This window comes from Homarus americanus, unplaced genomic scaffold (assembly GCF_018991925.1).
Source record: "Homarus americanus isolate GMGI-L3 unplaced genomic scaffold, GMGI_Hamer_2.0 scaffold41027, whole genome shotgun sequence".
NCBI lineage: Eukaryota > Metazoa > Arthropoda > Malacostraca > Decapoda > Nephropidae > Homarus > Homarus americanus.
This window is the reverse complement of record NW_024745073.1, coordinates 7161373-7186316: the sequence shown is the minus strand read 5'-3', so window position 1 is coordinate 7186316 and position 24944 is coordinate 7161373. Positions and strand designations below refer to the sequence as shown.

Sequence of the window (24944 nt, the reverse complement as noted above, 5' to 3'; positions counted from 1 at the left end):
AAATAATAACAACAGCACAAATATGACCTCTTGCGTATATTCCCACCTCCCTGCCCCTTCCCACTCAGCCCATCAGAAGACCTGACCACACACACACACACACACACACACACACACACACACCTGTAACGCTTCAGTGACCTTATCCTCATAGCAGAAGAACACCTACCAAACCACTCCCTTATGGCCTCGTGCCAGCCATTCTCTCCCAGTTTTAGTACATCCTGTCGTAATGGGTGTCCCGGTTCGTGTCCCGGTTCAGCCCAGTTATCTACCAGCTTTTAGTATATCCTGTCGTAATGGTGTCCCGGTTCGTACCCAGCTATCTATCAACTTTAGTACATCCTGTCGTAATGGGTGTCCTGGTTCAGCTCCCGGTTCAGTGCCCAGTTATCTACCAACTTTTAGTATATCCCGTCGTAATGGGTGTCCTGGTTCGTGCCCCGGTTCGTGCCCAGTTATCTACCAACTTTTAGTATATCCTGTCGCATGTGTCCCGTTCGTGCCCCGGTTCGTACCCAGTTATCTATCAGGTGTCTTTTTCGTGGTAATGTGACCTGTGACCCAGTGGCTTATCCCTGGGGCACTGACCTAGGGTGTGTGGTCTGGTAAATCTTTGGTACGTCATTGATTTGTTGTTGATTAATTTATAGAGTACACACACACACACACACACACACACACACACACACACTAGATTACTTAACATAAAATTTAACTTAACTTATCTTAGCCTAACGTAATCTAATTAAACATAACCTAACTTACTTAGAATTTTCCTAAGTTACCCTTAAACATAACGAAACCAAGAATTATCACATTCTATACATACATTAAAGTGAAAGTGTGTAACGCGAGAGAGAGAGAGAGAGAGAGAGAGAGAGAGAGAGAGAGAGAGAGAGAGAGAGAGAGAGTATTTCAGGCTTACGTTATCAAACTAACCAATTAAGGCCACAGATACAACGAATTCCATCCTTAACTAATACAAATAAACCATAATATACTTATACATCTATATATATGACACAACGGACGAAGAATTTTGACAACCCTACCGAGAAAACAGGAGTCGTAGTGTTCATTCTGAAATTCATCGACCCTCCCCCACCCACCAACCCCTCCAAGTTGAGTTTTGTTTCGAGTGACTGTACGTACGGCCTCTAGTCAAACAGCTGGCAAGTTTCACCCTCTCTTGGGCTATCCTGATGAGGCGACGTGCTGACCTCATTCTCCCGGCAACTGTACTATCTCACCCCGCAAAGTTTACTTGACATAAGCGTAAGGAATCTGGTCCATTTGTTACACTGTTCACCGGACGACAAAAACTAGTCCGCACCTTGCCCTGGTGACTAGAGGAGAGGAAGAATAACAGAAGGGAAGAAATGTGAGGAGGAGGAGGAGGAGGAGGAGGAAGAAGAGGACGAGTTGAAGAAGGAAGAGGAGGGAAAGAAGAGAAGAAAGAGTAGAGGAGGACCAGAGGAAGAGTTACTTTCTCTCTCAATCTCTCGCTTCCCTTTTTGTTGACGCCTGAACCTCCTCCGTACAGTGCCTCTCCAGCGTATATTGTAGGTGGTGGCTGGGCAAGGTCTGTGTGTGTGTGTGTGTGTGTGTGTGTGTTGTAATAGACCCTCGACCTAATACGCCCCTGTAGACCTTGTTATTGTTGCACAGTTCTAATAGACGCTAATAGACCCCTTGTAGTACTAGGCCTCTTGCACTAATAGACCCCTTGTACGCAAAGGGTTTGTATTATAGTACTCAAGGGGTTAAGTCATCGTGCACCAAAGGGGGTTAAGTCATCGTGCACCAAAGGGGGTTAAGTCATCGTGCACCAAAGGGGGTTAAGTCATCGTGCACCAAAGGGGGTTAAGTCATCGTGCACCAAAGGGGTTAAATCATCGCGAACAAAAGGGGGTTAAGATATTTTATTCATTATACTCCGGGGTTTAATATTTCGATATCGTTGCGTTATCCTCTGGTTATTGAAAAACACGCGAGGGAGACAGACAGATAGACAGACAGACAGACAGAGAGAGAGACAGAGAGAGAGAGAGAGAGAGAGAGAGAGGGGAGGGGGGTAACACACAACTGCAACGAGCCACAACCAAAACCCCCCTTTGCTGGCACCTACAGACAGCCAATACATCTCACCTGCATTACATCAGAGGCCACGTATTAAACAACAGCCTCTACTCTACTCATTAATATGTTGACGTGTGTGTGTGTGTGTGTGTATTGTACATTCGCTGGGTATTGATACGGGTGCTTTCCGAGCCAATATTGGAAAGGCTTGTTCTGCATTCAGGTTGTTTTTGGAAAGGCTTGTTCTGCATTCAGGTTGTTTTTAAGTATACGTAAGGTGTGAATTTGAACTAGTATGGGGGTGTGTGTGGGGGAGGGGATCTGTGTGTTTGTGTGTGTTGGGGGAGGATCTGTGTGTTTGTGTGTGTTGGGGAGAGGGGTGTGTGTGTGTGTTGGGGGGAGAGGGTGTGTGTGTGTGTAGAGAGGGGTGTGTGTGTGTGTGTGTTGGGGGAGAGGGGTGTGTGTGTGTGTGTGTGTGTAGGGGGAGAGGGGTGTGTGTGTGTGTGTGTGTGTCGGGGGCATATGTGTAATAATAATAATAATAATAATAATAATAATAATAATAATAATAATAATAAACGGTTTATTAATAGAGTTGCAGCCGGTGGCTGAAAATATACAGACTTACATTTGATTTAAACATAATGATATAATATGCATTGAATACATTTACAGGGCTGTACAGTACATACATCAGGAGTTGTTTAGTATTTTAACAATAGATGGGATGGTGCTGTTCTTATATCTATCGGTGCGGGCTCTTAAGGGCTGAATTTTGTTGTAGTGGCGGACTGCGCTAGGTGGGCGTGGGGCTGCCGGTGGCAGGAGGTGGCGATGACGAGGGTGGTGCATTAATTGGCTGCCAAACCTTTCCAGTGCTTGGTGGTGGAGGTCACTGGGGTATGGCATTTCCAGAGTGGAGAGAGCGTTGGTGTAGCCGGAGTATTCTGAGCCAAGCATGATTCTGCAGGCCCTTTTCTGTACCTTCTCTAGCTGACGTTGTTGGGTGGAGTTGAGAGAAGATGACCAGGCTGGTGACGCATACGTTAGTTTGGGGAGAATAAAGGCGTTGTAGATAGTCCTCAGCTCTGGCGTGGGTGTCCCAAGTGACCTAAGTCGTCGTAGCATGTAGAGACGGTACGAGGCTGCCTTGACTGTGTTATATACATGGGCCTTCCAGTCAAGTTTGTTGTCTATAGTTACACCCAGGAGTTTGGCAGACTGCACCAGCTGGAGAGGATGGGCACCCACTGTGACTGGAGTGGTAGCGGTATTGATGTGCAGACTACGGTTTTGGTGTTGTTGATGGTGACCTTGTTCTCCGTAGTCCATGCCTGTAGCCTGTCCAGGGTGCCTTATAGCGATGAGTAGTCTGGTGCGGTGTTGTCCAATGAAACCCCCACAGTGCAGTCATCCACGTACTTCCACCTGTGAGGAGTGTCCGATAGAGCGTCGTTGATCAGGATGAGGAAGCACAGTGGTCCCATCTTGGTCCCCTGGGGAACACCGCAGGTGAGGTGTTGGAATGTGGAGACCGAGCCCTGATACTTCACTGCCTGGCGACGTCCACTCAAGAAATCAGTGAGCCATGAGACCAGGTTGGTGGGCAGCCCGGGTGCAATAGCCTTGTTCATAACAGTGCAGTGATCAACAAGGTCAAAGGGCTTCCTGAAGTCAACAAGGGCAACGGCCAGTGATGTCTTACGTTTCTGCAATTTTTTGCGGAAAATCCAGAAAGCTCACCAAGCAGTGTGATGTAGAGGAGGTCCTCATATTGCCAAATTGCTGTGGATCAATTGACTGATAGATTCTGCAATGCCCACTCAAAGAAAAAGTCCTCACAAAGCAGACTGGGTATGGGGGTAATGGCAACTGGCCTGAGGTCGTTAGGAGACTGTGGGGTGGTGACCTTGGGGATGGGGGTGACAAATGGGTTTCCATTCATTAGGGCATTTGCTTTGTCTGAGGATGCATTAATAATAGAACAGAGGAGGGTGGCAAGTTTTTATGGGTATGTATATGAGGAGGAATATTGTGGGGGGCTGTGTGTGTGGGGGCTGTGTGTTTGTGTGGGGGCTGTGTGTGTGTGTTTTCCAGTGCTTGGGTCATTTCTACACTAACTTATATCAAATTTCTCTGTTAGTCTAAGGGTTGATGTTAAGGTGAAATGGTAGAGGGTAATCCGTTATATCGAGTTCCGTTAGATACGAAACCTCCATATAACGGACTCTACTCGCTTCACCTCCACCCTCATAGTATTTAAAGGGATAAACTTTTTGTACTCAAGGGCTTAAGTCATTGTACGCAAGGGATAAAGTTCTTGTACTCAAGAGTTAAATCATCGTATATAAGGTATCTAATTATTGTACTTGTTTAATCATCGTACTCAAAGGGTAAAATTACCATGTACTCAACGAATTAAAGTACCATAATCACCAAACTTAATACATTGTACTCATAACCTTAACATCGTATACTACACTCACTTAAAAAAAAAAATATCTATACAAAATTACGTTGATAAAATATGACACAACGGACGAAGGAGTTTTGACAACCCCTACCGAGACAACAGGAGTCACAGTGTTCATTCTTAAATACATCGATCACCACCAAGTTTAGAGATAGTTATTTGAGTGATTTATAAACTCTCTCGGCCCATTACTAACATAACCAGTTTCTTTTTACCAATGCTTCAGACACAAAACAAAAATAACTTGGGTTCAGAGTCCTCTAAACATCAATTATATTATTAGTCACACATGGAAAAGACCCGGTGTGTTAGTTTAGCTGTTAAATATTGTATGTTAAATATTGTATGTTTAATGTTGTTAATGTATGGCTGAGAAATAGGTGCGGTTGGGCTGGGTTGGGTTTGATATGAGTGATATTTTTCACGTTTAGGGTTCGGAGGGTTCGGATTTGGGGTTCGGGGAGTCGGGGTTCGGTAGCAGGTGTTCAGAAGCGACGAACCCGCCAGACACACACACAGACCCACCATATGAGGCATCGAGTCACTTTCACGCCACGTTGCCTCCTTAAACTCGAGTTGACTTCTCTTCCTTCTTCGTTATTACTATTATTATTATTATCAACGTCAACGGGAATCCTCAAACAATCCTTACCGTTGGTCTGTTTGTTTTGTTTTGTTTGTTTACTCTACAGGAAGTATCACAATGTCTATGATGCTTAAGGGTCATTGTCCCATACATTTGAGATAAGCTTTTGCCTTTATCATTCCACGTTGTTTTATTATTCGACCAAATTCGACAATTAGGTTGATTTGTTGATTGTTTTTAATGCGTAAAATGTAAGGTATTTTATTAGTTGATTGACCTTGTTTATGTGTTTGTGTAATGTGTTTTGTAACTCCTTGTTGTTTGACTGACTGATTGGCTGACTGGTCGTGTCTTTTGATTGGTGAAGTTCGATTAGAGGTCAAGATCACAGGGTCACAAGGTCAAGATCACAGTCTGAGCTAGTCACAGGGTCACAAGGTCAAGATCACAGGGTCATCAAGGTCAAGATCACAAGGTCACAAGGTCAAGATCACAGGGTCACAAGGCCAAGATCACAGGGTCTGAGCTAAGATCACAGGGTCACAAGGTCAAGATTACAGGGTCACAAGGTCAAGATCACAGGGTCACAAGGTCAAGATCACAGGGTCACAGGTCAAGATCCCGAGTCAAAGGCTAAGATCAGGGGTCACGGTCAAGATCACGGGTCACAGGTCAAGATCACAGGGTCACAAGGTCAAGATCACAGTCAGGGTCAAAATCAGGGGTCACAAGGTCAGGATTACAGGGTCACAGGTCAGATCACAGGGTCATAAATCACTCAATCGACTTTATATAACTATTTTATACATTCGGTTGAGGTACACACGTCTTCCTGGTGTATAAGTAATGCCTCACCCTCCCTCCGTCATGCCCTCCCTCCTGCGTCACCTCCCTCTTGCGTCACCCTCCCTCCTGCGTCCCTGCGTCACCCCCTGCGTTACCTCTCCGTTACCCCTCCCTCCTGCGTCACCTGCGTCACCCCCCGTTACCCCCTCCGTTACCCCTCCTCCTGCGTCACCCTCCCCTCCTGCATTACCCCTCCCTTCTGCGTCTCTCCTCCTCTCCTCCCCTTCCCCTTCCTATCGCCCCCAGCACTGGGCGTATCTTATAGGTCAATCTTTCTCATGTCCAATCGAGGTCACTCATAGGTCAAAGGTCACTCCGGTTTTAAGTTGTCGCTATTTAAGATTTCAGATAAGTTCCACGATTTCCTCTATTGTCGACCTTGGAAACCTGTCTTGGTCGGGGTCAAGGTCAGCTAAGGTGAAAGTCACGCGTCCAAAGGTCATTTAGGTTGGTTTTGAAGCTTCGAGACCCTGGGGACTGAAATGCTTCGGTGTTTCATTTGAGGACTCGTGTTGAAGGATCTGTGGAAGGATTTAATTAACTTCTGTGGTTCTGACTGTCCATTGATTTAGACGGAACAATTAACTGGTTCTTAACTGTCAACTACCCCCGATTAACTGTAAGATTGATTTATTAAGAGTGGATGGTGGGTTGATAACAGACTTGACTGACTGACTGACTGACTGACTGACTGACTTACTGACTGACTGAAGCACATCAAATTGGACGTAATTGTAAACACCACCGAGTATATTATATAGGGGTATTAGTATAGGTTTCCTCCCCTCCCCATCTCGTCCTCCTCCCGTTCCATTTTCTCCTCTCCTCTCCCTCCTTCCCTCCTTCATCTCTTCCAATCGTTCTCTTTTCTCCAGTTCCTTCCTATCCCCTCAATGTCTCCCTTTTTCACCCTCAATTGTCCCTTTCCCTTCCCTCAATTACTCCCTCCCATCCCCTCCCTCCAATCCTTCCATTTCCTTCCTCCCATTATCCTCCTCTCTTTCCCTTCCCATAATCCCCCCCCTTTTCTCCGTTCCTCCTTCATCCAATCTTCCCTTTCCTCCCCCCTCTCTATTATCCATCCCTTCCTTCTCCTTCTCCTTTTCACCTTTCAACCTTTCCTCTATGTGCCAAGTCTCTCCTTCCTCCCAACTGCCAGGTCTAACGACACTCTCACCCCAGGCTCCTGCAGGACTGTCCTAATGGGCGTCAACCTAACTTACCTTGCCTCCAACTATGGTATGGCCTCGCCCACCACCACAACACTGACCCGGCGAGCGATGGTGGTGGGTGGGGTGGACTCCTTTGAGTATGGTGGGTTCCTTTTACGATTTCGGTGGGGGCTCATTTTACGTGTTAGGTGGGTGGTCATTTTACGAGTTAGGTGGGGGGCTCATTTTACGAGTTAGGTGGGGGGTTCATTTTACGAGTTCGGTGGGGGTCATTTTACGAGTTAGGTGGGGGTCATTTTGAAGTTTGGTGGGGTTCATTTTACGATTTCCCTTACTTGGTGACCTGCCAAGATTGACCAAGACAACGACAGGAGGGAAAATAACCGGGTTGAGGGAAAGTGATGTCAAGTCAGATTATCTAGATACAGGTGACGTGAGATATTGTTTCCCTGTAAGAATGAATAGAATGATTAATGGAGGAATTTTTTTGTCATTGTGTGATGAATGATAAATGAATGATTCTGTATAAAAGAAGGATTTTTTTTAATCGCCTAAACTGTAAGAATGATGATTTAGGATTTTATACACACTTAGAATGGGGGGATTGTGAGTTTTTTACACGTTAGGATTATATAAATTATCATTCTAGAAGCATTGGGAGAGATTATTATGATTCTGTGAACACGAAGAATGATGATTGTGAGTCTCGACGATATAATAATGATGAGTATGATTGTCAACATACTAAGAGGTATTGAAGTGAATGATAAGACAGTATGGATGATGGGGTATCTCGTATGATAACTGTGTAAATATTTTGTTTTGAGGTGATGTTAAAAATTACGTTGAGAAATAATGTTACTACTACTACTACTACTACTATTACTACTATTACTACTACTACTACTACTACGTGTCCTCCATCCTCCCCAAATAGCCACAACGCGCCATTTTATTACGTTAAAATTAAATATCCTAATACATAAGTAGCTATCCTATCTGTGTTAGATTAGTTGAGCCGCATATCTATGCGGCATTCAGTGACTGTTGCCTCATAGTCAATATCTGCAACTGTTGTCGGCTTTGGGGCGGATATGCCCGTTCTGAGGCAGAGCAAATAGACCTAAGGAGAGGACAGTCGACTTCTCATTCAGGCAACATAACTGGGCTGCTGCTTCTGTTCGGAGAGCACCTCCGCAGGTCTGGCGTAGAAGCATCTTGCACTTGGTCTCATCCCACCAGAGGTTGTGAACACCAAGTGGCTGCCGATCAACGTTCTAATTCTCTCCCCGCGCCCTATCTTGTCGTTCTCGTTCCTCCTGTGTGCAACATCGAGAGCTGAGTTACGGTGACAGCCATGGAATAAAAAATCCTGGTGTCAGCTCACTGTCCCGTCCAGAATCCTCGAGCACTGACGTCAACACGGGCTTCGTTAGATGTTTTAAGGTCCTATGTTGGAAGATCTCACCTTCCAAAGGAAGGAGGTCGTTACCATGACATCCCGGCATATTTCCTTCAACATATTTGTGTGAGGTCCTTACTTCGTCATGCCTCATGCATATGAAGCCTTTCTTGCACACCATGGCGTGATCGCCGTCATGGAAGAGCCCACACGTATTGGGAGGGCAAACCTTCTACTGGCCGACCGTACCTTAACAATGGCATCTGTAAATTTGTTTGTTAAGACTGAAACCATTTGCTTATCGGTAACGTAGTTAACCACTTCGAGGCGCCCACCTTCTGCGCTATAGCTACTTTTTTTTTAAATTTTCTGGAACCTGCAGCAACAGTTGCTGCAACTTATCATTTTGGCAGTGCTGTCGATCTGTCGTAATAGACCTACGAATCTCGTTTACTTCACTGGTCTCGACCTACTATTACTACTACTACTACTCTGACATAACCCCCCGAAAAAAACCTGTACTTTATAAATTATGTAAAAACAAAACGTACTCACTTTATATAAACAAATTCAAAGTTGATTATTCATATTCAGGTTTTTAATTAATTTTTTATACCAAGAGGTGACTTGGATCTCACAAGGCTGTGTAGTTTATTTTAATTATTATTTTTATTAGCCAGAAGTTGTGTGTAACATGACCAACAATCAGGACCTCGTTCTTGTGTGTGTGTATGTGTGAGTGTGTGTGTGTGTGTGTGTGTGGTGTGGTGTGTGTGTGTGTGTGTGTGTGTGTGTGTGTGTGTGTGTGTGTGTGTGTGTGTGTGTGTGTGTGTGTGTGTGTGTGTGTGTGTGTGTGTGTGTGTGTGTGTGTGTGTGTGTGTGTGGTGTGTGTGTGTGTGGTGTGTGTGTGTGTCTGTGTGTGTGTGTGTGTGTGTGTGTGGTGTGTGTGTGTGTGTCTCTGTGTGTGTGTGGTGTGTGTGTGTGTCTGTGTGTGTGTGTGTGTGAGGTGTGTGTGTGTGTCTGTGTGTGTGTGTGTCTGTGTGTGTGTGTGTGTGTGTCTGTGTGTGTGTGTGGTGTGTGTCTGTGTGTGTGTGTGTGGTGTGTGTGTGTGTGTGTGTGTGTGTGTGTGTGTGTGTGTGTGTGGTGTGTGTGTGTGTCTGTGTGTGTGTGTGGTGTGTGTGTGTGTGTGTGTCTGTGTGTGTGTGTGGTGTGTGTGTGTGTGTCTGTGTGTGTGTGTGTGTGTGTGTGTGTGTGTGTGTGTGTGTGTGTGTGTGTGAGTGTTAATAATAATAAATAATAATAATAATAATTAACGGTTTATTGAAAGAGGCAGCCTAGAAGGCAATATACAGTTACATATTTGGAATGAGTTACATTACAAATAATATACAAGTAACATAAATGACACAAATGAGACATATAATAACTAGATGGGAAAAGCTCAAACTACAGTTCATTTCAACATAGTGACAGTGTAAGGAGCAGTGTTTACTGGGAGTGAATACACTGATTTATTACAAGTTATTGATAATTTTTACAATGGTTGGGACTGGGTGTTGTCTGTGTGTGTGTGTGTGTGTGTGTGTGTGTGTGTGTGTCTGTGTGTGTGTGTGTGTACTGTATGCATGTGTCTGGGGTAATATAATATGCCTGGTATAAGTTATGTTCACTCTGGGGTAATATTATACGTTGTTTGGGTCTGGAAAAATTATAGCACTGTTGACACCGAGAACCAATTTCGTTTACAACTTTTATGGGAGAGTTTTTATAATTAACTTTTCACTTTATAGATCGTTGAAATGCTGTTTTTGTTTAGTTTAGCGTAGCTTAGTTTAATCTAGTTTCATCTAGTTTAATTCATTTTAATCTAGTTTAATCAATTTTAAGCTAGATTAATATTGTTTAACCCATTTTCCTCTTATTTTAATCTATGTTAATCTAATTTCAACTAGTTTAATTAAGCTTATTCCATTTTAAAGTAGCTTTCAGTTTAATCCAATTTAAACTAATCTAATCTAATTTAATCCAAATTAAGCTGTTTAATCTAGTATAAACCATTTTAACCTAGTTTAATTTGGTTTAAACCACTTTAATATAGCCTCCACTAACAGTTATCAGTCGTCTACCACACCAGTCATTTAGACCGAGAAACCAGTAGGAGAGGATTTTATAATAAAATATGAATTTCCGGAGCTGGTGGCGGAGTCTCGGTGCGCCTCAACTGGTTTATCTGGTCCAGCCTTACAAAAAACCCGACTAACATAATGAGAGACCATGAGTGTAGTTGTGTGTGACGGGAAGGAAGGTGAGGTGGTGGGAAGGCTGCAGGGTAGGTAGGTAAGGAGGTAGGTAGGTAGGTAAGGAGGTTGGCTGGTAGGTAGGCTGGCAGGTAGGTAGGTAAGGAGGTAGGTAGGTAAGGAGGTAGGTAGGTAGGTTGATAGGTTGGCTGGTAGGTGAGCTGGGCAGGTAGGTAGTGGTTGGCTGGTAGGTAGGTTGGCTGGTAGGTAGGCTGGCAGGTAGGCTGGTTGATAGGTTGGCTGGTAGGTAGGCTAGATAGGTGGGGGTGGGGTGGGCTGGTTGATAGGTAGGCTGGTTGGTAGGTAGGTTGGCAGGTAGATAGGTAGGCTGGTAGGTAGGTTGGCAGGTAGATAGGTAGGTATATATCGAAAATCTGAAACACATTATAATTACCAGAATTATTTCCAAATTTCCAGATCAGTCAGACAGAGTATACATAGAGCTGACTGACGTGGCAACTGGATGTGAGAGAGAGGTTTTGTGTGCTGCCTCGGCGTCACGCAGCACCGAGCACAGGTCTTGCAATTTCTTATTGTATAAAATGTTTTAGGCTTTGAAGGTCGCATAGAACCAGTGTGTGTGTGTGTGTGTGTGTGTGTGTGTGTGTGTGTGTGTGTGTGTGTGTGTGTGTGTGTGTGTGTGTTTACTCGTGTGTGCATTTGCATGTACATTTATCGTTGTGTGTGATCCTCGTGTACGTCTAGCTGTCTGTGTATGTGTGTGTATGTGTGTGTGTGTGTTTGCATGTACATTTATACATTTATCTTTGTGTGTGAGTGTGATTTGGTGTAGTACTTCTATCTGTGTATGTACGTGTGTGTGTCTGTGTGTGTGTGTGTGTGTGTCGTGGTTGTTGTCACTCTTGGATAGTGGCCACATATAACTCTGAAGGTGAGGAACCAGAAAGAATTCGTCGTCCCCTGGAAAGTCACACCTGCGAGGGGGGGTTGGGGGGAAACAGGGAAGGACAGGTATGCCTCCTTCCTCGTCCTTCCATAATTCTATCCCTCTCTCAACTCCTTCCACGATCCCCTTATCCTTAGCCTTCCCAACCCCTCCTTCCCTTCCTTTTACCTCATTCCTTCATCTTCCTCTTCTCCTCACCTTCTTCTCCTTCCTCCCCTTCCTCCTCTCAGTGACCCAGGGTGAAGCTCTGTGTGTGTGTGTGCTGTTGGGTGAGACACGTTCCCTGAGAGCGTTCGTGTCCGTCTTCAAGTACAAATTGCAAGAACCATTGTGACCTAAAATATTCCATTGTTTGGTTAGGTTGGAATTTTGTTGTTGTTGTTGTTTTTATTCTTATTGTTGCTGTTCTTTTTCTTATTGTTATATTGTTATTTTGTTGTTGCGGTTGCTAGTATTTTAGTTGTTGTTGTTGTTGTTATTATGAGGAAGACCTCATATTACATCATCATCATCATCATCAATCATCATCATCATCATCATCATCATCATCATCATCATCATCATCATCACCAATCATCATCATCATCATCATCACCAATCATCATCATCACCAATCATCATCATCATCATCACCAATCATCATCATTACCAATCATCATCATCATCATCAATCATCATCATTACCAATCATCTCATCACCAATCATCATCATCACCAATCATCATCATCACCAATCAACATCATCATCACCAATCATCATCATCATCACCAATCATCATCATCACCAATCATCATCATCATCACCAATCATCATCATCACCAATCATCATCATCACCAATCATCATCATCACCAATCATCATCATCACCAATCATCATCATCATCACCAATCATCATCATCACCAATCATCATCATCACCAATCATCATCATCACCAATCATCATCATCACCAATCATCATCATCATCACCAATCATCATCATCTCTCATCATCATTACCAATCATCATCATCATCACCAATCATCATCATCACCAATCATCATCATCACCAATCAACATCATCATCACCAATCATCATCATCATCACCAATCATCATCATCAAATCATCATCATCACCAATCATCATCATCATCACCAATCATCATCATACCAATCATCATCATCATCACCAATCATCATCATCACTCATCATCATCACAATCATCATCATCATCACCAATCATCATCATCACAATCAACATCATCATCATCAATCATCATCATCATCACCAATCATCATCATCACCAATCATCATCATCCAATCATCATCATCATCACCAATCATCATCATTACCAATCATCATCATCATCACCAATCATCATCATCACCAATCATCATCATCATCACCAATCATCATCATCACAATCATCATCATCACCAATCATCATCATCACCAATCATCATCATCACCAATCATCATCATCACCAATCATCATCATCATCATCACCAATCATCATCATACCGTGTGTTGTCTTCCGTTATTCACAGTTATAAATATTGCTCAAGGCTCAGAGCGTTTTGGCCGCCATTTTAACACCACGAACAAGACCACATGACAGGTGGGGGTACTGTACTTGTTTTATGTACTTATTTATATTAAGTACGTGAGGGATTTTATTTCTTCTCATTTTCTTACGTTTGGGATATTTTTTGCTATTTTTTTCTTTGTTTAATATTTTTTTTTTTGGTGTTTATTTATATTTATTTATTTTTTGGTTTTTGTTTTAGTTATTTTCATTTTCCTTCTCCCTTTATCTTATCTTCCCCACTTCCCACCAGACACATCCCCAACACATCCCCAACACATCCCCAACACATACTTACACCCTTCCACATACAGCCTCTTAGCTACCCAGTACACCTCCCTTCCATTCCTTCCTACACCCCCAACACCTCCCCTGCTTCCTACACCCTCAACACACATACATACATCCCAACACACCCCCAACACCTCTTCCTCACACCCAACACACATACATACACCTCCCCAACACACCCACAACACCTCCTGCACCCACACACACATACACACCCCCAACCCACCCCCAACACCCTCCCTGCTTCCTACACCCACAACACACATACATACACCTCCCCAACCCACCCCCAACACCTCCCCTGCTTCCTACACCCACACACATACACTTCTCACACTCTCCCCACCTCCCCTGCTTCCTACACCACAACACACATACACATCTCCCAACCCATCCAAACACCCTCCCTGCTTCCTACACCTCAACACACTCTCAACACCCCAACACCTTCTAACACCTCCCCACCTTTTACACCCACACCACACAGGTAAGTAGGTGGGTAGTCCGTCTCCTCCTCCTTTAGGCCACCTTGGTGAAATTCTCTCTCACAGCGTCATTGTGGCTTAACACCTTCCTATCCCCTTACTTGTGTTGGTGATTGGGGCCAATATCGTGTGCATTGTGGTGGAGGGTCATGCACATCATTTCCCCCACCCACACACACACAAATATACACAGTCACACACACACACACAAACGCACACCTGATACCAGAATGTAATAATACCAGGTACTGAACTTACCTGGTACTAGTGTTTGTCTTGTACCTGGACAATAGATCAAGGTGTACCGCCCTTCTGAGAAATGTTAAGTCAGTGTGATGTGAGAAAAAAGAAATAGTAGGAATATAGGTCCGCCATCACCCCCCTACCCTGGGGCGATGGAGAGGTGGGTAGGGAAGGGCTGTGGGTGTAGTGTGAGGGTAGTGTGTGCGGAGTGTAGTGTGAGGGTAGTGTGTGTGTGGGGGAGGTGTAGTGTGTGAGTGTGTGTGTGTGTGTGTGGTGTGGTAGTGTGAGGAAGTGTGTGTGTGTGGTGTGGGGAGGTAGTGAGGGAAGTGTGTGTGTGTGTGTGTGGTGCGGGAGGTGTAGTGTGAGGGAAGTGTGTGTGTGTGTGTGGTGTGGAGGTGTAGGTGAGGGAAGTGTCTGTGTGTGGTGTGGGATAAGGAAAGAATGAGGGTGGTGGAGGATGGTGGGGAAGTGGGGAGGATGGGGGAGTGAGAGGATGAAATGGTGAGAGAAGATTGAGAGGGTGGGACGGGGGTGTTGGGTGGAGTATTGGTGGAGGAATGATAGGTGGGTCAGGTGGGTGGGGGGGCTAGTGAAGGGCCACAGGAGTAAAGGCTTGATCTGGTGTCGAACTTAGGGTGTCGAATTCTAGGTGTCGATCTGCAGGTGTCCTATAGCCGATCGACTCTATAGTATATCATGGCCGCTATATTTATCTGAGACTCGACTATAGTGTTATTGTTTTTCCTGTGTGTGTGTGTGTGTGTGTGTGTGTGTGTGTGTGTGTGTGTGTGTGTGTGTATGTGTGTGTGTGTGTTGGTGTCGTATAATAACATATATGTGGCCGGAACTAGATAGGCGTGGAGGAGTGGGGAGTAACGCTTGTTTTTTTTTGGTGTGTGTGTGTGTGTGTGTGTGTGTGTGTGTGTGTGTGTGTGTGTGTGTGTGTGTGTGTGTGTGTGTGTGTCCACCCCAGAGTCTGTTACACTAATACAGGATCATTCGGGAAGGTCTGCAGGAGGACACAAGAGGATGATTTTGTTTTCCCTGACCTCCTCCTCTCCCTCTACCCCTTCCCTCTCCTCTCCTTCCCGTCCTCCCCCCCTTCCCATCCTCACCTCCCCCACTTCCCTTCTCACCCCTCCCCATCCTCACCCCCCTTCCCATCCTCACCCCCCTTCCGTCCTCCCTCCTTCCCTCCTCTCCCTTCCCCTCCTCACCCCTTTCCTCACCCCTCCTTCCTCCCTTCCCATCCTCACCCCCTTCCCATCCTCACCCCCCCCCTTCCCATCCTCACTTCCTCTCTCCCTTCCTCCTCACCCCTTCCCCTCCTCTCTTCCCATCCTCCTTCCCCTCCTCACCCCCATACCACCTGTCACTCCTCTCCTCCCTTCCCTCCCCCTCTTCCATCTGACACCGGATTGTACCCAGAAACGGACCCAAATTCTCTTTACGGGTTTGGTGAACTTAGATTAGGTTCAAATTAAAGATACTAATCAACTCTTAGGTTAGATTAATTTTTAAGATGAGGGATGAATGGAGATTTTTTTTTGTATCCCTATTTGTGGGTAATTGGTGTAAGAGGTGTATACAAGGTCATTTATTTCCCCCCATTACCCTATTAGAAAGTTGAGGTGTGGCTGGCTGGTTGGCTGGCTGGTTGAGTAACTGGCTGGCTAGCAATTGCAGGGTATTGTATGGTGTAATAGGTATATACAAGGTCATCTACTTCCCTCCACCACCCTATTTAGAAAGTCGAAGAGGTGTGGCTGGCTGGCTGACTACTGCAGGAGGGTGTTGTAAGAGAAGATTTTAACAATCTAACCATATGTGCCGTCAACCAGATAATCGAAGGGGCCTCTATTTTTTTGCTTACCATAATTATACCTGTTCTTGGGGTCAGTTTTCACTCTCTCGGGAAGGTCATAAACCACAGAAATGAAAGTATGCTTTTGTGAATATTTTCTAACGGAGAAACTTTATTTTTTTATTTATTTTTCATATATAGGAGATTTGTGGTTAGGCGCTGGTGTTTTAGAAGTGTGTGTGTATGTGTGTGTGTTGAGGGTTGAGAGGGGTTATAAACATGATCATTGTTCCTATAGCCGTCCATCACCCTGAGTTATTAATTGTAACTTTTTTTTAACCTCATCCACCAGGGTGAATAATATCAGATCTGCCCTTCATTCAGGCGATCATAGAAACGAGGAATAGATGAGGAAGTTAGGTATGCCTTAACAAAAAACAAATAAATAATTCATAAATTAATAAATTAATAGATAAATAAATAAATAGTGTGTTTATTGTTTTAGTTAAATTTCTTGTTTATTTATTAATGTTTTAGTCCAGTTTGGTGATTCATTATTGATATCTGTTGTTTTGCTTCAACTTCTGGTTCATTCAACTCCATTTACTAGATCACATTCACACAGCGGATAAATTATATTAAAAAAAATAAAAATAAAAAACTCAAAGTAAATATCATCCAACACTGAAAACTGAACCAACATTAATTAAATCCTATTGTAATGATAACAAACGACATATTACTTATACAAATATAATAAATATAATGTGTGTGACCTCTTGTACATAAACCGGAATTATTTGTCGTGAAATAATAATCAGTGTTGGTGTAATTACCTCCTGTAGGTGCATTATTGTCATCTATTGTGGGTAATGAATGCGTTTCTTCCGGGTGATGGTGGTAGTGAGTGTGTTGTCCACGTGACTTCCGGTTATAACTGGTTGGGGGATAATTTATAGGTATGTGGAGTTCAGTTTGGCCTTTTTTAGGTGTGTGGCTTACTTTGGCGTTTTGTGTGTGCCTTGGGGTATGTAGTTTAGTTGGCCTCTTTTAGGTGCGTGTAGCTTAGTTTGGCCTCTTTTGGGTATGTGTAGCTTAATGTGGCCTCTTTTGGGTATGTGTAGCTTAGTTTGGGGATATACGAGCAGGAGGTTAAAATAAAATAATAAATTGAACCATAAATAAATACAGAAATGGAAATAATAAAACAGACCAAGAATGAGAAACGATATATATGTCGTGTTGTCAGAGTAAGAGAGACAATTGAGACCCTGCAATTGTGTGTAAATAAGGGCAGAAAGTCAGATCAATAACCTGGGACTTGGTCACTAGTTGAATAACACATCTTTACTATTATAACTACTATTATTACTATTACTTTTACTATTATTACTACTACTACCTACAACCCCTAACGATATTGTCTCTGTTTACAGAAATGTACAGTGGTGGCCGGCAAGAATTAGTGGTACCTGGGTCAGTGTACAGGATAGTTGTAGAGGCTATCAGGCCAGCTCAAGTCCTGACCGTCAGAGCTGCCCTGGTACACAACGGTGAGCAGGTGGCTTCAGGCAAGGCCGTACTCAAGCCTGGTGACCTCTCTGAAATTCTGTTGAGGGTAAGTGGGTGTGTTGTGTTGTGTTGTGTTGTGTTGTGTTGTGGAGGAAGACACGGTGGAGGGGGAAGGAAAGGGGAGGAAGAAAGAGAAGAGGAAGAGCAGGAGGAGTAGGTGGAGGGGGAAGAAAGGGAAGGATGAATAACAGTAGTGGAAATGGTGGAATGGGGAATAGAGTGGGGGAGGAAAAGAGGAGGTGAAATAGTATATGGGAAGCAGGAGGAGGAGAAAAGTAGAAAAATGAGAAGGATAAAGAAATGAAGAAATAGGAGGAAATGAAGGAGGAGGAAACGAGAGAGGGAAGAAGAAGAAAGAAGAAGAAGAGTAGGATCATCACCATCATCACTATCACCACCACCACTATTATCACCATCACCAACGTCACCACTATTGCCATGATCATCATCACCATCATCATAACCACCATCACTAATTATTACTATCACCACCATTACCACTACCACTACCACCACCATGAAGGCTAGAACATTTTTTGTGGGTTCCAGCTCAGGGGTAACGAGTACTATGCATCACCGCGCCACAAAATACGCCTCTACTCATGCAATAGGAGTCAACCTGCACGCCACAAAGACCGGAAAACTACTGTTACGTTTTATAAATGTTAATTCGATAACGTAATGTTTATCTTCCGGTGTTTGGTTCTTTGGAATAATATTAGGTGAATTTTTTATTTATATTTTGGATGATTGGTGTGTGTGTGTGTGTATGTGTGTGTGTGTGTGTGTGTGTGTGTGTGTGTGTGTGTGTGTGTGTGTGTGTGTGTGTGTGGTCGAATTTCCGTTCGTTTTTGTTGCTGTAGATACTACCGTCGTGAGGTTTGGAAACATTGCTTATTTGTGAATGTACACACACACACACGCATACATCTTACTAGTATATATATATAAATATATATATATATATATATATATATATATATATATATATATATATATATATATATATATATATATATATATATATATATATATATATATATATATGCACGTATACGCATACACCTACAGATACACACACACTCACACACATGTACGTATTATGTGTTGTGTATACTCATTTTGTTACTATAAAGGCGTGTGTCCCTTCAAGACACACTCACAGGCTGAGGGTGAGTGTGACTGACTGAAATAACTTATTACTAGACTCGCCACGGCCATTCCTCAGTGTTATATTCACCGAATAAACATTTTGTTGATTAAATTTCATCTTGCAAAAGTAAAATAATAACCGGAACTTCCTCCCTCAAGACCACTGATGGTGTCACACGTTCGGCGTCGTGGTCACAATACCCGGCTGCCTCCGTCTGGGGTCACACCGGGTACAGGGGTCAAGTTACACGTGGTTGGTGTGTGTGTGTGTGTGTGTGTGTGATCACCTCAAGTTCTCCCTGACCACCAAGATAACGGGACTTACCTTCACCAGCGAACTTTCCCAGACCAACACGAGGCAAACGACGATAAACAACTTACCTGCTGCCAAAATCCCACCCCCCACACCCCCACCCTCAGCCCTACACCCCTACCCTTACCCCACACCCTCACCCTCACCCCCACACCCCTACTCTTCCCCCACACCCCCACCCTTACCCACAGACTCGTAACCCTTCCTCACCCCCCAAAAACTAAATATATTGACATCAACCAAACATGATAACAGCATCTCAGGAAAATTTCTGATCCTTCATTAATAATTTCTGCATTGGCCAGGTATAGGTGGAGGGAGGGAGGGAGGGAAGTAATCATATAAATAAATAGGTATTCATAGTAGTTCATTTTATGACCATCTACCTTGAGAGAAAATAGTTACACACACACACACACACACACACACACACACACACACACACACACACTGTAGTGCCAACTTTGAGCCTTTACACTGGCACCTCGTGGGCTGAGTGGCAGAAAGTGAAAGGAGACAACTGTCCTATGCAGATGTGTTTATCAGAGGAAGAAAAAGTGTGAAAACTACTACTATTACTACTATATATAATGGTTGACCCTCGTGTAACGAGGATGGCCGGCCCAAGGACCGCCTAGACGTGAATTTGTTTAAGGTGTAGAAGCTGTCGCCAACACAGGAACCACACCCTGAGTTAACGCGCTGCGTGACCCAGTGTCAAGGAATAGTCCGAGAAGACCGGACAACTCACCAACTGCACTGGCTAACCATTACCCCGGAACACGATCCGCAAATCGATTAACATTCAGGTCCCCAATTACTGCTGGGTAGACAGAGGCAAATGGCGTTAAGAAACTTATCCATAGTTCCACCCTGCAGGGGATCGACCTTGTGTCCGCTCGCTAGCAAGGGGAGCATGCTGATCATTACACCACAGGTCGCCATACTACTACTACTACTACTACTACTACTACTACTACTACTACTACTACTACTACTACTACTACTTGAACAACTTCTTCATCTTTGCCTTTCTCTCTATTTCTCCTCCTCCCTCTTCTCTCCACCCTCTCCTTCCTCTTCCTCCATCACCTCAACCACCACCATCACCTCAGCTGACAAACAAATCGGCCAGAATCCATATTAGGGCGACGAGCATCCCTAAATATGCATAGTCATTCGGGTTATGTTCAGAATACTCTTGTATATGTTCTGGGTATCAAGTTCTATCTACAGGAGCGAACACAAACACCTGTAGAGTTTTCGTAGGTTCTATTTACTGGACAAACAGAGATACACAAGGGAGGTGGCACTCCTTACTCTGTCTGGGGGGTCAACTAGCCTTTCAGGCGACATGTGGCAAGTGATACATTAGCAGCTTCCATATGTCGCCAGGCACATTAATTAAGCGTGTGGGACATGGTAAATACATTGCCACACACTGCTAGCTAGGCTGAATAAATAATGTATATAAATAGAGCACATACATATAATATACATACATAATATACATACAGCATACATAATATACATACAACTCTCAAGTTTTCAGAATATTCTTTTTGTTTCAGAATATAATAAATTCCCCAAAGAGAAAGGGAGAACGGCTGATTTTAACGGGAACTAACCAACTTTAAGAATTATATTTAACCTATAAGTGCCTCGTAACCTAACCTAACCTAACGTTCTAGCTATTTATCTTTTTATAAATACATTTATATATCTATTTATACAGAGAGGATTTAACCCACGTCTTATTGTTATGTCTAGTAGGTTAGTCCATCAAGCTTACCGTGTTTTGTATTCAAGCTGCGGCTTTATTTACAGTCAAGGTAGTTAACTTTGTCCATTAGCCGAGGGAGGTGGGGGTAGATTATAACACTGGAGGTGTTAAGTCATTATCGCGGTTAAAAGGGGGTTAAGTCGTCACCCTAAAGGCAGGTTTGGGTCAACATGCTCAAGGTGTTATCATGCTCGAGGTGTTATCATGCTCGAGGTGTTATGCTCGAGGTGTTATCATGCTCGAGGTGTTATCATGCTCAAGGTGTTATCATGCTCGAGGTGTTATTATGCTCAAGGTGTTATCATGCTCAAGGTGTTATCATGCTCGAGGTGTTATCATGCTCAAGGTGTTATCATGCTCGAGGTGTTATAATGCTCGAGGTGTTATCATGCTCAAGGTGTTATCATGCTCAAGGTGTTATAATGCTCGAGGTGTTATCATGCTCTAGGTGTTATCATGCTCGAGGTGTTATCATGCTCGAGGTGTTATCATGCTCGAGGTGTTATCATGCTCGAGGTGTTATAATGCTCAAGGTGTTATCATGCTCAAGGTGTTATAATGCTCTCGAGGTGTTATCATACCATGTTATCATGCTCGAGGTGTTATCATTATGCCCGGAGGTGTTATCATGCCTGAGGTGCTATCATGCCCCAGGTGCTGCAATGCTCAAGGTGTTATCATGCTCGAGGTGTTACTGTATGCCTGCTGGTGCTATCATGCCTGAGGTGTTATCATGCCTGAGGCAAGCAATGCCCAAGATGTTATCATGCTCGAGGTGTTATTTTTATGCTCAAGGTGTTGTACTGCTCGAGGTGTTATCATGCCGGAGGTGTTATCATGCTCTAGGTGTTATAATGCCCAAGGTGTTACTTCAAGTGCTCAGAGGTAAGTTATCATGCTGGAGTGTAAGCATTACCCTGAGGTTTTGTCTAAGGTATTATGCTCAAGAATTCAAGGAGTCATGTTAGAGAGAGAGAGAGAGAGAGAGAGAGAGAGAGAGAGAGACACACACAGACTTGGTTTATGGAAAAAAATAAACACATTAAATACATACAATAAAAACATATATATATATATATATATATTTTGTTTTAATACACAAAACACATCCACTTGTTTAAGAAGTTAGTTAGGTTAGGTTAAGCTAGAACAGGCTAGGTTAGTTGGCTAGGTTAGTTAGCTGGGTTAGGTTAGGTTAGGTTAGGTTAGGTTAGGTTAGGGTTGCTAGGTTAGGTTAGTTCAATCATACTGGGGGATTACCTGCTGAAATTGGCTTCTCCTGGAAATAAAAGAAGGAAAATGAATCTATTGTTGATAAAAACGTCATTATTCATGTATCTGTGTTGTACTGTTTCTCTGTCTGTTCGTCTGTATCTCTCTGTTTCTTTCTGTCTGTCTTTTCATTGTCTTTATCTCTTTTTCTGTCTGTCTCTATCTCTTCTCTTCCCTCTCCTATCCCCCTTTTTCTTCCTCTCCTCTCCTCTCCTCTCTCACTCTCCTCCTTCTTCTCCTATCCCCCTTTTTCTTCCTCTCCTCTCCTCTCCTCTCTCACTCTCCTCCTCCTTCACCTATGCCTATTTTTCTCCCTCTTCTCCACCCTCTCTCCCTGTCTTCCTCCCTATCTCCCCCACTTACCCCTCTTCTCCCCCTCTCTCTGTCTCTCTTCCTCCCTCATTTACCGTATTTTTCTCCCTCTTCTCCACCCTCTCTCACTCTCCCCCTTCTCCTATCCCCCCTTTCTTCCTCTCCTCTCTCACTCTCCTCCTCCCTCATTTACCCTATTTTCTCCCTCTTCTCCACCCTCTCTCTCTCCCCTCACTTCCTAAACAAAAAAACAACGCAGTGCCCCCCACAGAATTCCTGACTCATGGATGATAATGAGACACTCACCGCAACCGCACCAGTCCTTACAGGTGGGGGCCGTACGTGACCGTAGGTACAGGTATAGTGGAGTTTTATGTAGAGGTGAAGGCCGTTCGTGTCCGTGGGTAGATCCGGGTTACGTAACAAAAAGTGGCCGTCCGCTGTTATATGTACAGTGAGCTTTCCCAAACAACAGTTGGGCGTCCTTGAGCATTTCTTGCATTAGTCTGTTCGTATTTGCTTGCTGTAAGAGCCTTTATAAACAGCTAAGGACCGTACGTGACCAAAACTTTATAGGGGGAGCTGTTCACATATGCTGTGCAATCATTAGAAAAAACAAAAACAAAAGAAAAAGTAAAAAACAACAGATGATTCTTGTACTACCATGACTGTGCAGTGAGTTACCAGTACCTGTTGTGTTTTGGGGCTCTCATGCTATTGGTGCTGTGACGCCTCCTACCCCTCCTCTCCCCTATCTTCCTCCTCCCCTACCCTGCTCTCCTCCTCCTCCTGTCCTACCCCTCCCCTCCTACCCCTCCCCTCTTACCATCCCCTCCTCTCTCCCCATCTCCTCCTCCCCCCTACCCTGCCTTCCTCCTCCTCCCTCCTGTCCCACCCCTCCCACCTCCCTCTACCATCCCCCCTCCTCCCCTATATTCTCTCCCCTACCCTGCTCTCCTCCTATCCCACTCCCTCCCTCCCACTCCCTCCCCCTTTACCATCCCCCTCCTCCCCATCTTCCCTCCCTCCCTACCTCCTGCTCTCCTCCTCCTGTCCCACCCTCCTCCTCCCTACCCCTCCCTCTCACTCATCCCCTCCTCTCCCTATCTTCCTCCTCCCCTGCAATCTCCTTCTGCTCTCCTCCCTCCTGTCCCACCCCTCCCCCTCCCACCCCTCTCCCCCCTCTACCACATCCCCTCTCCCCATCTTCCCTCCCTCCCCTACCCTGCTCTCCTCCCTCTTCCTGTCCCACCCCTCCCTCCCAATTCCTCCCCCTCTAACACATCCCCTCCTCTCCCCCATCTTCCTCCTCCCCACCCTGCTCTCCTCCTCCTCCTGTCCTACCCCCTCCCTCCTACCCTCCTCCATTCCCATCCCCTTCCTCCCCATTTCCATCTCCCTCTCCTCCTTACAACTGCGGATGTCAGACAACAGCGTCAAGATCAAAGGACGATAACATTGTTTCGCTTCCTCAATCACATGCTACCTGATGCAATCAATTCCGCCCAGGTGATCCTCCGGTTTTACCTACCCAACATAACAATAACCCCCCATTCCTCCCCCCTCCCCTTCCCCCATTCCTCCCCCTCCCATGTACTCCTACCCCCATTCCTCAGCTTCTCCCAGTGCCTCTAGCCCACTTCTTCTCACCTCCTTCCTGCCTTCCTTAACTGCCTCTCTTAATTGCCCCCTCCTGTTCCCCCTCCCTGTTCCCCCTCCTTGTTCTCTCCCTGTTCCCTCTCTCTCCCTGTTCCTCTGTAGCTATGACACTGTGTAGGTAAAATATGTTATCCTGGCTATCTCACGCACCTCCCTACCCCACCCGCCGCTAAGTGACTGACTGACTGATTGACTGACTGAATGATTGACTGAATGACTGATTGATTGATTGATTGATTGATTGATTGACTGACTGAATGACTGATTGATTGACTGACTGACTAAATGATTGACTGAATGACTAATTGACTGATTGCTGAGACCTTTTCTTGATCGGCCTGTCTCAGTCGATGAAAAAGCATTGATAGTTGTTGATTCTAAATTGAAATTCAAAACAACATTATGACAAATTTATCTACTGTATGGATGTATGTTTGGTGTAATGGTCAGCTAGCGAGCGGACCCGGGTTCGATCCCCGGGCAGGGTGAAACTATGGGCAAGTTTCTTTACGCCATTTGCCCCTGCCTACCCAGCAGTAATTGGGAACCTGGATGGTAATCGATTTGCGGATCGTGTTCCGGGGTAATGGTTAGCCAGTGCAGTTGGCGAGTTGTCCGGTCTTCTCGGACTATTCCTTGACACTGGGTCATGCAGATCGTTAACTCAGGGTGTGGTTGTTGTGTTGGCGACAGCTTCTACAATTTTAACAAATTCGCGCCCAG

The 24944-nt window shown here is 44.5% G+C and overlaps 1 protein-coding gene across 1 annotated transcript in view; it reads left to right on the top strand.

Annotated features, from left to right (window-relative positions):
- Positions 1–353: 353 nt before the first annotated feature.
- Positions 354–24944, top strand: part of LOC121878512 (CD109 antigen-like) — an 81374-nt gene continuing 56783 nt past the window's right edge. The window contains exons 1-3 of the mRNA XM_042384771.1: positions 354–446; positions 5702–5894; positions 17595–17776. Coding sequence (XP_042240705.1) covers positions 354–446; positions 5702–5894; positions 17595–17776 — 468 coding nt within the window. The remainder of the gene's footprint in view (positions 447–5701; positions 5895–17594; positions 17777–24944) is intronic.